A 14,231-nucleotide genomic window follows, 5' to 3' on the forward strand; every position below is an offset into this window, starting at 1 on the left:
CCACACAGGAGAGAAACTATTTAAATGCACTGTGTGTGATAAAAGCTTTCTTTCAAATTCTGACTTGAAAAAGCATGAAATGATCCACACAGGAGAGAAACCATTTACATGCACTAAGTGTGATAAAGGTTTCACTCGCAAATCAGACCAAAAGTATCATGAAATGCTCCACATGGGAGAGAAACCATTTATATGTGTTGTGTGTGATAAAAGCTTCAACCGTAAATCGAACCTGAAAAGCCATGAAAGGATCCATACTGCAGCAAAACCATTTATATGTACTGAGTGTGATAAAAGCTTTAGTTTCCAATCAAATCTCAAAAGGCATGAAAGGACTCACACAGGAGAAAAGCCATTTGTGCATGTAAAGGGTGATAAATGCTTCAGTGAGAAATCAAACCTGAATAAGCTTGAAAGCATTCACATAGAAGAGAATCATATAGAGTAAGTATCTCTCACCATGGTGACCGTTTTGCATAATATCTAAACTCAATCTGAGCTAGGCGATTACTATTATTGACATGTGGTAGGAAGCAACAATAAAATTCATGCACGTCACCCACCCAGGATAAAATGGTGCTCACCATTAGTCTAAGCAATAGAGCTGCTGATGGTGATAGTGACAGTGCTGAATCTTCCCATTGCAGCAGCTGATAAATGATGGAAGCTAATGAAAAAATTAAGAGTATTAGCTACTACCAAATGGCCCCTGAAGATAGAAATGAGACGATGTACTGCTATTTCTGTGCCAGAAACCCCATTTTTTAACATCTGTGAGGAACACAGCCCACCAAAAAATGGAAAAAAAAAGCAATTATATCAAAGGCAAGGCTGTAAAAGGCAGTGGATAAAAATCTTAGATCTATCTTTAGCCAGATCATAACACAGAAATACTTAAGTGACAACCTCTTGAAGCAACTGAAGGATGAAACTGAAAACAAGGAAATCTAGAGAGGAACCCCAAGGGAGAAAAGATCTCAACAGTAAAGGTACCAAAGACCAATGCAAAACAGGTCAGGAAGAAGAGGAAAAAAGAAATAAAATGAGGCACCCAAACAAATAAGGAGCACCGGAGCAGGGGTGACCGAGCGGCCAGAGGAGGAGGGGAGGAAACTGCTGGAAGGTCCGTGGGAGCCGAGGATAAGCTGTAAGGATGATTAAAGAATGCCACAGTGGACTTGTGCTATATACGCTGAGTCGAGGAAGAGCCACGCGGCTGAGCTCCCGATGATAAGTCTTTTGAAAGTATTCTTGGCCACATTATACAGCTGTGATTGCTCGAATGTGTACTTCCAAGGACTCAATTAAGTGATTGATTCCAGATCTTTGGCCGAGAAGGGGTTAAAAACTAAAAAAAAAAAAAAAAAAAAAAAAGAAAGGAATATAAGAAAGCTGCGGTCCCCGTTGGCTAAGGCCGCTGAACCTGCTTCGGATGATGCGCTGAGATCTCTGAATCAGAAGCTGTGAGTGATAAAGCATATATTTCCAAACTGATGGAAACCTTTGCCACAAAAATACCTACAAAATTAGACTTGCATCTGAATATTATTGTGGCGAAAGTAGTCCAATTAACGGAGGCAGGGGAATATACCACTCGCTTGGATGAATTTGGATTCTGCCGGCTCTGTAAGATATCGGATGTAAAAATGGTGTTGTGAAAACAGACAGGGCCCATCCAGCACCAGCAGCAGGAAAGAGACCGCATGCAATTATTACGAGACTTCATGATTTCGCTGACAAACAACGTAATTTGAAAGATGCAAGGGAAACAGCCGAGCTGAGTTATAAAGGAAATAAGAGATCCTGATTTTCCAGGACTTTTCAGTAGAGCTCCAAAACCAATGGCAGGAATTTGGGAAAATTAAAAACGAATGGCAGAAGCTGACGCGGCTGCTTCCCTTTGACAAGCTCGTGAACTGATTGGTGGACCCTGTTTTATCAAGTGTGGGCTGATGCTGTTTCTCTAGAGCAGGGGTGGGCAGTTCCGGTCCTCGAGGGCCACAAACCAGTCTGGTTTTCAGGATATCCCTAATGAATATGCATGAGAGAGATTTGCATGCACTCTGCCTCAGTTGTATGCAAATCTATGTCATGCATATTCATTAGGATATCCTAAAACCTCGACAGGTTTGTGGCCCTCGAGGACTGGAATTGCCCACCCCTGCTCTAGAGGGAAGGGGGGTGGGTGGACAGGTTGGGGGTTACCTAATGTTTCTGGAGAGTGTTTCAGATCTCCAGCACTCCTCCACTATGTTGTACTGCCTTTTAAAACTAATAAAAATTGTTTAAAACAAAAAAAAAAAGGAGCTGCATTGGCTTGGAGTTAAGCCCGCACCGATGTACCCTGCAAAGCTTGGGGTGGTGATTGATGGTAAAGTCACCATCTGTCCGGACGTACGGGCGGCGGAGGCAGTGGTGTGGCGAACACGAAGGGCGGCAGAGTGAGGTCTTTTTTTTCTTTTTGTGCATTATCTGGCTGCCTAATTATGAGACGAAGCGGCTCCTTGACCTGGCAGTGAAGAACGGAGTCCTGTTTGGGTGCAAGTTTTGTTTTTTTTTTCCGTTTCCTCTTGTTTTGGGGGTCTGCACCACACTCGGATTATTCACGTTACTTTTGGGTTTCTTTCACCGTGTGTGCTGTTAATGCTTCTGGAGTGGGTGTTTTTTGCTTTCTCTCTTTTTTTTTTTCTGGAAGACTGCAGAAGACGTGTGGTGGTGTTTGGTGACTCAGCTCTGAGAGGTCTTTATAGGAAGCCGTTTCTCAGAACCCTATTTGGATGTTAATTGACATTTGCTTTATGGGGTTTTTTTGGCCTCACTTCAGGTCGGAGGGCCTTGTGCAGTCTTGAGATGCAAATTCGAGGGGAATTTCCTTGCTGGAAATGACATTAAGATCTGGATTCCCCTTACGTTTTTCAGGCCTTGTTGCTGTCCGACTGAACATTTGGTGTTAATTTAATACTTTGGACCCACTTTTCTCTATACATTGTTTGTGTTTTCATGTATAATTTTTCCCTTTTAATGTTTTTATTATTTGTAGTTGTGAGTATTGATGGAAGGAATACAATGTTCCAGAAATGTATGGAGAAAAGAATACAGATAGGGATTGGGGAAGGTGTGGGGGGTAATAATTAATCTTGGGAGTGGGGTTTGGTTGGTTTCCCTGGTCCTGAAGATTTTCCCACCAGGAGTTTAAGGTTGGGGATTGTCCAGGGTGGAACTGGGGTCCTCCAGATTCCGCACTGCTTAATGCGTTTCCCCACTGGGTCCACGGGTAGGGTTGGCCGGCGATCGGACTGGGGATGTTTCTTACAGGGGGAGTTCAGTTTTAGAAGGGAGGGTTTGGTTGAAAACAAAAAAATGCATTCTCGACCTTTGGAATGAGGAGAGACGCAGATCATCGTGCAAGAATATAGCTGGGGGTGTGTGGAGGGGTTGGCACTGGACTTTGCTCTTCTGGTGCCTTTTTCTAATTTTTTTCTTAGTAAATGGGCAGACAGATTAATATTTTCACCCAAAATGTACAAGGTATCCTCCAGTATCAAGAGGAAAAGGATTCTTCAGTACGCTAGAAGACACAAAGCACAAATCGTGCTCTTGCAAGAGACGCATCTTTCACAGACAGCATGGGAAGTTGAAGTATGGTCGGATGGGTCAGCAATACACAGCCACATATAATTCACGTGGCCGTGATGTAAGCATTCTTATTGAGGAACATCTTCCCTCAGTGGTCAAGCAGCATATTGCTGATACGGCTGGGAGGTTTGCCATACTAAATTGCTCTGTGAATCAGTTCTCATTCTCTCTGGTTATTATTTATGGTCCCAATTCAGCTGGAAATTTAGTTTTTCACACATCTGGGAGAGAGATTGCTAGAGCTGGGTCCCACCACATTGATTTTGGGAGGGGACTGGAATTGGTGTCCACATCTTACTTTGGATAGAACTTCTGTGTCTAAGACTGGTGCTGGGCTGGACTTTGGCCATCGAGATCTGATGCATACGTTCGGTTTAGTTGGTATCTGGAGAAAGCGTAACCCGACTGTTTGGGATTATACACATTATTCTCAGAGGTACAAGTTGCATAGTAGACTGGATTACTTGTTGTGCTCAGCTGATGTGGGTGGCATTGGTGACCCAGGCAGATGTAATTGTCTAGCAGTCTGTCAGATCACCACCCAGTGTGGATGTCGATAGATTCGGCAGGGACTCGTCTCAGGGCATGAAGTTGCTGCTGGAATACTTCCCAGTTAGGGGATCAGAAATTTAAAGAGAAGGTCATTGGGGCTATTGCTGAATTTGCGGTAATTCATCCAGAAACAAGTTATAATCCTACATTAAGATGGGAAGCTCTTAAAACTTATTTATTTATTTATTTATTTAAGAATTTATATACCTGAGGTTCCTGTATAATATACATATCACCCCAGTTTACAATGAACAGTAACTATCGCTTCAAGTTAGCGGTTTACAATGAACATAGTTAATCCAAGAAACAGAAAATATATATATATAACAATGCTAACAATTAATAAAAAACAATAAATGAAATAACAATTAATAAATAAACAACAATAAATATCAATGAAAAAAAAATGGCAATAAATAAAATGACAATAAATAAAATTGCAATTAGTAAAATAACAAGAGGGTTAATGAGAAAATAACATGGTTAAATAACAAGGTTATGTGAAATATGCTGGGGTAATCGGATAATATGTGACTGACTTTCTTCCTGCTCTTAGTTCTACGGGAATGCTTGTTTGAATAGCCAAGTCTTAAGTTTCTTTTTGAATGTAGCGTGGCATGGTTCAAGGCGAAGGTCTGGAGGAAGCGAGTTCCAGAGTGAAGGGCCCGCTGTGGATAGGGCGCGTTTCCTCAGCGAGGATTTAGCCGGTTGGGTGATTAGTCTGTTTTGATAAGCGCTTCTAGTCGGTTTCATGGATGTGTGTAGTTGAATTTGGAATGTTAACTTGAGCGGCGCGATGTTGTACTTAAGAGGTCACATCATTGCATACTCTAGTCACAAGCACAAGCAATGCATGGCTAAACAGGTGGATTTAGAGGCTAAGATCCTAAAACGTTGTGAGAGCTCAAGAAGGTGCACAGACAGCTGAGATCTCTGGAGGTTGGGCGGGTTGAAAGGGCACTCAGAGTTACCAAATTAAAATATAATGAGCATGGGAACAAGGCTGGGGAGTTCTTAGCAAGGGCGCGTAGGCAAAGAGCTAACAGTACTATTATTGCCTCAATTAGGAATGATTCGGGTCGAATGTTTCATGCAATTGCTGAGACTGAGCTAGTGTTCGTTAGGCACTTTTCTACCTTTTATACTGCATTGGGTGATGTGGATCCAAATGCCATTGATTCCCCTTTGACGTCTGTCCTATTACTAGAGATGGCTTTGGACAAGATTGAGATCGCTCAGCTCCAATTGCCCTCATGGAGATTCAAGCTGCTGGCTCAGCTCTTCTGAAAGGGAATGCCTGGGACCTGACGGATACCATATAGACTTTTCTAAAATCTTTTCGTTGGGTGTGGGGCCCTTATTACCATATTTCTTCGATTCTAAGACGCACACTAGTTTCAGTCGGGTTACGCTTTCTCCAGATACCAACTAAACCGAAAGTATGCGTCAGATCTCGACAACCGGAGTCCAGCCCAGCGCCAGTCTTAGACACAGAAGTTCTATCCAAAGTAAGATGTGGACACCAATTCCAGTCCCCTCCCAAAAGCAATGTGGTGGGACCCAGCTCTAGCAATCTCTCTCCCAGATGTGTGAAAAACTCATTTCCACCGACAATTTAAAAAGCCGGTCGCACCACAGGACCTCACTTTTGCTGACGGGGAGTGGGAACCCCACCAGCACGTCACTGCTCCGTGCCGCCATGGGACCTTCCTGCTGGTGGCAGTGGCACCCCTCCCCCTGTTGTCACCCAGGGTGGAACACCCCCCTCGCTCCCCCCCCCCCCTTAGTATGCCACTGGTCCCTTCAGATATCAATAAAAAATGTAAATAAAAAAGAAACACAGTTATCCAGATGGTAGAGGATGTTGAAGAGCCAATCTCACCTCTGTGAATAGTCAACAATGGAGCAGAGTGGAGCAATAACAGTAAAACTTGGATGCAGGGTTTCCGCATACAAACGAGACGTGTGGTGCCATCTGCGCAGAAAATTTTGGAAAAAACGCAGTTCTTAGACGATCGCGATTCTTTGACGCACCCTGTTTTTAGAGATTTTATGTGGGAAAAAGATGTCTTAGAATCGAAGAAATACAGTACCTAGACTCTTCATCTCTCCAGGGCAAGGTGGGTTTCAGTCTGGTAATTTGGTTGACACTAATATTTCCTTCATATTCAAAAAAGGAAAGGATAATGACGATTGTAGTTCATCTGGAGGAATTTGGAGCAATTCTAGAGCTTAGCTGTCCCATACCACATCCAAGACTCACTGGTCCATTGTAATCTGGGCCCACCTTTGATAAAAGTGAGATAGATGGCCTTCCTAGCTCCTGATCCAGTAGGTGAGCCCCACACATTCATTGTGAAGAACGAGGTGCTGCGGGCCCGGAGCCCACATCCTTAAAAGGCTTCCTAGGCTGAAAGGACTGAGATCTTCCAAAGCGATGTGACTTTTGAGTAGTTGCTCTTCTGTAAGGATGAAATCGACGAGAAACCCTGGAGCAGCCCTTCCCCCAAAAGGATGTGATGCCGTCTTGTCCTGCAGCAATTGAGGAACCTTGTATCTTCCCTAGCTATTCACCATCTTCTCCAAGTCACTCTAGAATATAAGAGAACCTTATATCTCACAAGGTTACCTAAAGTGGTAACCTTGTGAGATTGGAATGGAAATAGTGTCTGCTGTTCAATTCCACAGCCACAATTGGCGCCCAGCCGCTATCACTAAAGCCACCCCTCTAGCGGCCGTCCGCACCAAGTCACAGCGCGCATCGGATAAGAATGCAGCTCCCGGTTCCAATCACCGATCTGCTATCGTACCCTGCTCCTTGTGTCTCTTGAAAGAGATGCAAACCAGCCCAAGCCAACAGGCAGCAGCAAGAAGCAATTTGAAAATTCATGGTCATGGCTTCAAAGGCCTGTTTAAGGACAGCCTCCATCCTCTGTCCTGAGCATGTTTTAGAGCTGCCTCTTCTTCCATCAGGATGGTGGTGACAGCGCATACCAAAGCATACACCTTCGGGAATCATAACTGTTCCCTTGTCTTCAGATCCAAGGTGTACAAACCCGCTAAAGCACGCCCCCCTTTAAAACTTGCCTCTGGGAAGTTCCACCCAAGGCCAATTAACTCTTGAATAGGATCCAAGAGGGGAAAGAAACAGGATGCTTTGCATAAAGTGAATGATATGGGATCTTTCGTTTGTAAGCCCTTAGCATCACCCCTGTCCACATCGAGAGTCTTCAGGGTCTGAGTCAACAGACTTGGCAACTCATCCTTGTGAAAAAAATGGAGTAGAGTCTAATGTGGCTTCAAATCAGCTGGAATTTCTCCCTCTGCCAGAGGGGATAAAACCAAGGCCCCATTGGAGTCATCTGACGTACTATAATCCACAGTCCCCTTAACATCTCTGGGGATAGCCTCCCTGTGGGTTTTCACGCAATGGCTGACAAGTGGGAGACCTGAGCATGCTATCCCCTCTTAGCTGCTGGGCATCCATGCAGAAAAGCCTGCAAGTCCTGGAAAAATTCCAGCAAGGGGAAGGAGGATTGATCCATACTAGGGCCCATAGCCCAAACCTGGCATTCTGCGACCACTCCCTCAGGAATGTCTCTGCCTTTGGGGACAAGGGAGGAGGGGAACTTGTCTGCTGTGTCACCTCGCATCCCACTCTACTCCACTCCGGAGCCACCAGAGGCTGAAGAGATATCCCAACATCAACAAAATCTGTAGTAGCCAAATTGCCTTGAGCATCTAAACAGCGCTGACACAAGCGTAAAGAAAGAGATTACTGGATTAACCTTATATGGCAAGCCTCATAGAGAGCAAGGCACTTAGACACTTTCGTCCCTGCCACTATATTATTCCTGCATTCAGTTCTAGGCGGCCTCCTGCGTACACAGCAATGGCACTCAGGTTTACCCACACAAATTCAAACTCAAATCTAGGCCTCACCCTTATGCGCACAAATACCCGTACACGTGCCTGTCCACATCAGGACAGTACCACGCAGCAAGAATGCGTACATAGGCCTGAGCGAGTGGGGAAAAAACGCCAACGTGGCCTACAATGCGCCTGCTGAACCAAGCTTGAGAGAAGCAGGGTGTAGCCAAAAGCAGCTCAACCCGCCGAGCCCAAGCTGCCTCCACTCTACACTTACTCCCAAGAGAAGTGAGAGGGGAAAAAGCGGGTAAGAGTTGCAGAGGAAACGCCGAGGGAAGATGGATCCGGTAAGGAAAAAAAAGAAGGGCTTAAAGCTTCCTTATTCTTTGTATTTACCTAAGCTCAGCCCTCCCTGGCTGAGAACACGATTGGGTCACCAGCTATGGGGGGAGAGGGCATAAGTCTTCAGCGCTGAGCACTCCCTCGTCCTCTCTTCCACTTTTTTCTTTTTTTTAAGTCTACGCCTGGTCAGGTTTCCAGACTTAAAGCACTCAACTGAGGGAGGGAACAAACTTGTGTCATCTCAGGTGCTCAAGCAGAGCATCGGAATCTTTAGTTTTCTATCATATATATAATATTATTTTTACAACAAGCAATCCCCACCTTGAAGATGCATGTCCACAATCTGCTGGAGATGGAGAATATTGTTGGGCTGATGTTGGGGCAGGGTTATATGTCAGTGACCTCAGCAAATCAGCTTTACTCCATTTCCATCTGCTGGTAGCAGAAACACTCTTGGAAAGTCCAACATGCACCAGGAACTGAGACCCAGCAATGCAATGCTGGTCTCTAGGATAGCCTCCGGCCAGTCCAAAAGCCCTTTTGGACTTGCCACATGGCAACAGCTTGTGCATCGGGACACATGAAGGCTGAGGACTGAAGATGACTCTGGTGATGTGAACTTGACAAAGGCACTAAAGACTTGAACACTGAAGACTCAGGAACTTGGCAACATGATGAAAGTTCAAACCTTAGAACATGTAGAAGCTCTGGAAGAGCCTTGCACTGCTGCATGCCCTACATGGCCCGTGGGCTGGTCATGAACCACGCCGAAGGTGGAGCAGGCTCTAGACTTAGAAGCATGACAAAGACTCGGGGAGAGCCCTGCGCTGCTGCATGGCCTACGCCGAAGGTGGAGCAGACTCTGACATTGAGACTTGGACATGGATGGAAGCTGGAATAAGAACTCCAAAGACCAGGAACAGGACTCAAAAACTTGGAACTCAGACTTGGAAACTCGGAACAAAAGGACTCTCGAAGACTTGATCCAGCAGCAAGGACTCTGAAGATTCTGGACAGAACGAAGGCTTGAATCAGAAATGAGACTTGGACTCAGAACACTCTGAGACTTGAACAGAAAGCACTCGGAAACTTGGACTCAAGACACCCGGAGACTTGGACTCAAGACATTTGAACTGAACCTTTGAAGATGAAGATTGGAACATCAGGAACTTAATTGAAGATGCAAGACAACAGGAACTCGCTGGCAAAACCAGGAACAAGGAGCCACCGAAGACAAGACGAGACCTTACAAGCAGACAGAAGAACAAGAAGGTGGAGACCAGAAAGACCTTGCAAAGGCAACAGGGAGTGGACGAGGAGCCCTTTTAAAGGGCCGGAGAGTGATATCATCAGGGGGGTGCAGTGGGCTTTTCCCATCACAGGCACTCTAAATTAAGAGGCAAGGAGTGCGCATGCCCAAGGAGGACATCAGCAGAATCTGGTACAGGAGCGGCGTCGGCGGCGTTTCCAGGCCGCACGGAAGATGGCAGCAATAGCGGCTCTCCGCCGCACGGAAGCAGCAGCGTCGGTGGCGACCATGCCTCGGAGAAGGAAGGGGCGGCGTCTCTTTGCCGCATGGAAGCAGTGGTGTGGCTGGCAGCGTCAGGTGGCCGGAGAGAATGGCGCTTCAGGCCGCACCGCCAAAAGGCAACAACTGGGATGAGTGAGCCACTCACAGGCCTGTCCCACGGGTGGCCATCGTAACACATATCTGTATCTGTATAGATAGAGAATACAGTATATAGCTTACAGTATTAAGGGATCAGTCTGTTTTCACATCCAGAAAGCAATTTCTCTCCCCCCACCCCCCCCAAGCTCTTCTTGCTTCTTATGCACTAAAAATTGGCAATTGCTTGGGAGAGGAGCAATGTCCACTCCCTCGCTGCTTCTTACCAAGTTCAAGCACAGCTGTGTGTGTTTCCTGTAAATCCTCCCTCTCTGACTGTTAAATGTTTACTTTTTTATCGTAGAACTACTGGCATAGCTACAGTTCACAGACTCTTGCCTGTTCATAAGCATTTTTAGCTGTTCACAGTGCAAAACAGTAAATATAAGTTCACTTAGAGGTTGGCCTATGGCCTTCAAACTAGTTTGTGTCTGTGTGAGAACTCTAAATCCACTACAACCTAATTTCTAAATGCATCTTCAGCCAGAGTAGGCAGAAGTAATTCTATTTCAGGGAAACAATGGCGTTAACTAAGTTGTACATTTAAAACAAATAAGAGAAAATATTTCTCAATGCATGATTATTACTTAAGCTCTGGAATTCATTCCCAGAAAATGTGGTGAAAGCTGTTAGTGCAGCTGGGTTTAAAAAAGGTTTGGACAAGTTTCTAGAAGAAAAGATCATAAAGCATTATTAAGGAGGAGTTGCAGAAACCCATTGCTTGTCCCTGGGATAAGCAGCATAGACTCTATCCTTTGAGATCCTGCCAGGCACTTGTGATCTGGATTGGTCACTGTTGTAAACAGGATACTGTGCTTGATGGACCTTTAGTCTAACCCATTATGGCAAATCTTAAGTTTTTAGATCCAGCAGGGGAATATTTCAGAGAGATTCCATTCTATCACTCTTGTTTTGCCTTGCACTGAACCAACTCCGTACTCTTATTAACATTTTGGAGTATGGATTTTGCCTTAATTCCAGAGGTGTTAAGGATCTGCAGACAATGCACCTACTGTCTGTGGAAACATTTCTCTGACAGAGGACTATAGCTTAAAAGAGCGGTTCTCAACCGGTGTGTGGCAGCACATTAGTGTATCGCGATGCACCAGCAGCTGTGTCGCGCACCTGCTGCTCTCTCCCCCCCCCCCCTTTCACCTCAGCGGGATGAACACTGCTGCTGTTCCTGCGCGGGCTATCAGCACACTCAAACCCCAAAGGGGAACGGCAACAGGAACGTGACCTTTTCTTCTTCCTGCCCCTGTGGCCCGGAAGAGGAAGTGATGTTTACCGGGCATGCGGGAAGAAGAAAAGGTCCATGCTGCAGAAATTGCACCCCAAGGCTCTCCCCGGCCCTACTACACTCAGCAGTTTGCCTGTGCTGCGATCATGTGGCCACCGGGATTTCCTGCTGCGCAGCTGTTGGGGAAATCTCATCCATTAGCTGCCCGGACACGGAGCTGAAGATCGATGCTGGCTGGTCACTTTGCCAGGGGCTGCAGGAGAACAGTGCCACTGCCCCCCTCCCGGCCTGGCTCTGACCCCCCCTTCTCTCGCCAGTGCAACACCAGAAAGAAAACATAAAAATAATAATAAGCAAATTGCAAAAAAATAAAAGGCTGGGGTGGGGAGAAGAGAAAAAGCATAAAATTACATTTTAGGCTGACTGCTCTGTGCCGTGATAGCAGCACAAGCAATCAGCTGAGTGCTGCCTTCTTAGCGCTGTGGGGCTGGGGAGGTCACTCCTGCTGCAGTTTCCAGCCTGTCAGGACTCTACTTTTAATAGCAGCATACCGGCTACCTTGTGCTATAACTGCCATGTGTTCTGTGGATTGGGGTGAGTGAGTGAGACAGAGCGAGCCAGCATATGTGTAAGTGTATGAGAGAATGTGTGTGTGTGTGTGTAAGAGAGAAAATGTGTGAGAGCAAGATACTACTCAGGAAAGTTACTGGTGTGTGTGAGAGACATTGGTCAGGGAGGTGACTGGTATGTGTGTTTGAGGGAGAGAAAGATATTGGTCATGGAGATGACTAGTATGTGAGTGTGAAAGAAAGAGACATTGGTCAAGGAGGTGACGTTTGTGAGACAGAGATTGGTCAAGGAGGTGATGTGTGTGTGAGAGAAAGAGATTGGTCAGGGAGGTGACTGGTGTTTGTGTGTGAGAGAGAGACATTAGTCAGGGAGGTGACTGGTTTGTGTGTTTGAGGGAGAGAAAGATATTGGTCAGTGAGATGACTGGTGTGTGAGAGAGAGAATGTGTGTGTGTGTGACGCCCGTCGGTCGCAGATGGCTGTGACCACTAATGCTCACCTCTTTTCATGCAGCCCTGACATCATTGGGGAAAGTGGCAGCCTCCACCAGCTACCGCCGACCTCCCTGGCGTTCCCGGGACAGCGTGGGCGCTGCCGACCATCATCTTGCTCATGGGATCACTTAGGTGCATGCACGGGTCAGTATTAAGCATGTCATGGGGCGTCCCATCCGGATGATGTCTACACTCTGCTGTACTTAAGCTGCCTGGCCCTGCCTATCAACAAGTTAGCAAGGAGTTCCCTCATTGCTAAATCCGCTTCTCTCGTATGGACTTCCTGTTCCAGTTCCTGCACTTTGGCGTGAGACACTCTGGGTACCCGCTCCTCAGGGGCCCTTCCTCATCTCTGGCTATCCGCTCCTCGGAGGGCCTTCTGCCTTGGACTGCGGTCTGTTCCTGTTCCCCGGGACCTCTCCTGGAACTACCACTCTGTGAGTACCTTGACTCCACGGATTACTACTGAACCAGCTTTATTGTGAGATCCTCTCCAGTGTACCCCGTACCTTGGGCCACTACCGTTCCAGCACTAGTGAGGAACCGCCTCGGTGTACCCTGCGCTGCAAGCCATTGCCACGTCATCGTTACAGAACCCCCGCTGGTGTACCCTGGGCCTCGAGCCAATACCGTGCCAGCTCTAGTGAGGAACCGCCTCGATGTACCCTGTGCTGCAGGTCATTGTCATGTCATCGCCACAGGTCCCTCGCCGGTGTACCCGTACCCGGGCCACTACAACATCATCTCTGAATGAGGAATCTCTCGGTGTACCCTGCGCTGCAGGCCACTACCGCATCATCACTTCGGAGAGACTTCTTCGGCGTACCCTGCTCTGCGGACCATTACTGGATATTCATGTCTAAGGCATTCCCTCTGGGTGTACCCCTTCTCAGACCTTATCTCCTCCTGCACCCCCTGCTCCGTGGGCTGTGCCTTTTCTACTTTTATAATAAAGACAATTCCACAGCTGTGTCTGACATCCACTGAGACCGCGCCTCCTGACGGTGAGGCTCACAGGGCTCCTCCCTGTGGGCAGTACCATCTCTCACCTCGGCCCAGGGCCCACACACCTACAAGTCATAATAGAGAGAGAGAGAGTGTGTGTGTGTGTGTGTGTGTGTGAGAGAGAGAGAGAGAGAGAAATAGACTAGTCATGGGCCCTAAGGAAGAAGAACATGAGAACAGAGCTTCAGCAGCCCTTGCTGCTTCTGGTATGTGCTATTGGCTTACAAGGGAAAGGAGTAGGAGAGTTACTGGAGAGGGTAAGTAAAGGTGGCTTTTTAAGTTTATCTTTCTTGATTGACTGCCATTTTAATTATTGGGTATTATGTGATGTCTGCTGTTAGAAATATTTTATTGGTGTTTGAAGAATTTTTAATAATTTTGAAAAATTTTAATGATTGGATGTTATTCCATTTATCAGTTTTGAAACATTTATTATATTCTAGTTTTAGAATTATTTTATATTTCTCGAGGAATGTATAAATAGAAATGTGTAGACAAAAACTGAACTGGAAACAGCAAGAAGCCAAACTTTGTATGCAGTAAAACAACACAAAAACAAAAACATTAGCTTTCTGGTCACTTTATTCTGTATTTGGTGAGGGTCTGTCTGTGTTCTGCGAGCTTGTAGTTTCTTGGTAGGGATCTATAGCAGCTTGGCTTGTTCTGTTTTCCTAATAGGAGGTGTATTGGGGTTTAGGGCCTGGTGTAATTTTTGCAGTGCTGCCTTTTCATAGGTAGGGTTCCATAATGCAGGTGTAACTTTGGGCATGTTAGTTTGTGTACATTATTTCAGATCCTGGAAGTCCGATAGGTGCTATATTTTTGTTTGGCACTGCATGCAGAGTGGCTTTTTTGGG

General features: G+C 46.2%; 1 protein-coding gene across 1 annotated transcript; it reads left to right on the top strand.

Moving 5' to 3' along the window:
• Nucleotides 1-79: 79 nt before the first annotated feature.
• On the top strand, nucleotides 80-448 carry LOC115083182 (gastrula zinc finger protein xLCGF3.1-like). Its single transcript, XM_029586989.1, has one exon. It carries the CDS (start codon nucleotides 80-82, stop codon nucleotides 446-448), a length of 369 nt encoding a protein of 122 aa, XP_029442849.1.
• Nucleotides 449-14,231: the final 13,783 nt, after the last annotated feature.

The sequence above is a fragment of the Rhinatrema bivittatum genome, chromosome 2 (genome assembly GCF_901001135.1).
Source record: "Rhinatrema bivittatum chromosome 2, aRhiBiv1.1, whole genome shotgun sequence".
Lineage (NCBI taxonomy): Eukaryota > Metazoa > Chordata > Amphibia > Gymnophiona > Rhinatrematidae > Rhinatrema > Rhinatrema bivittatum.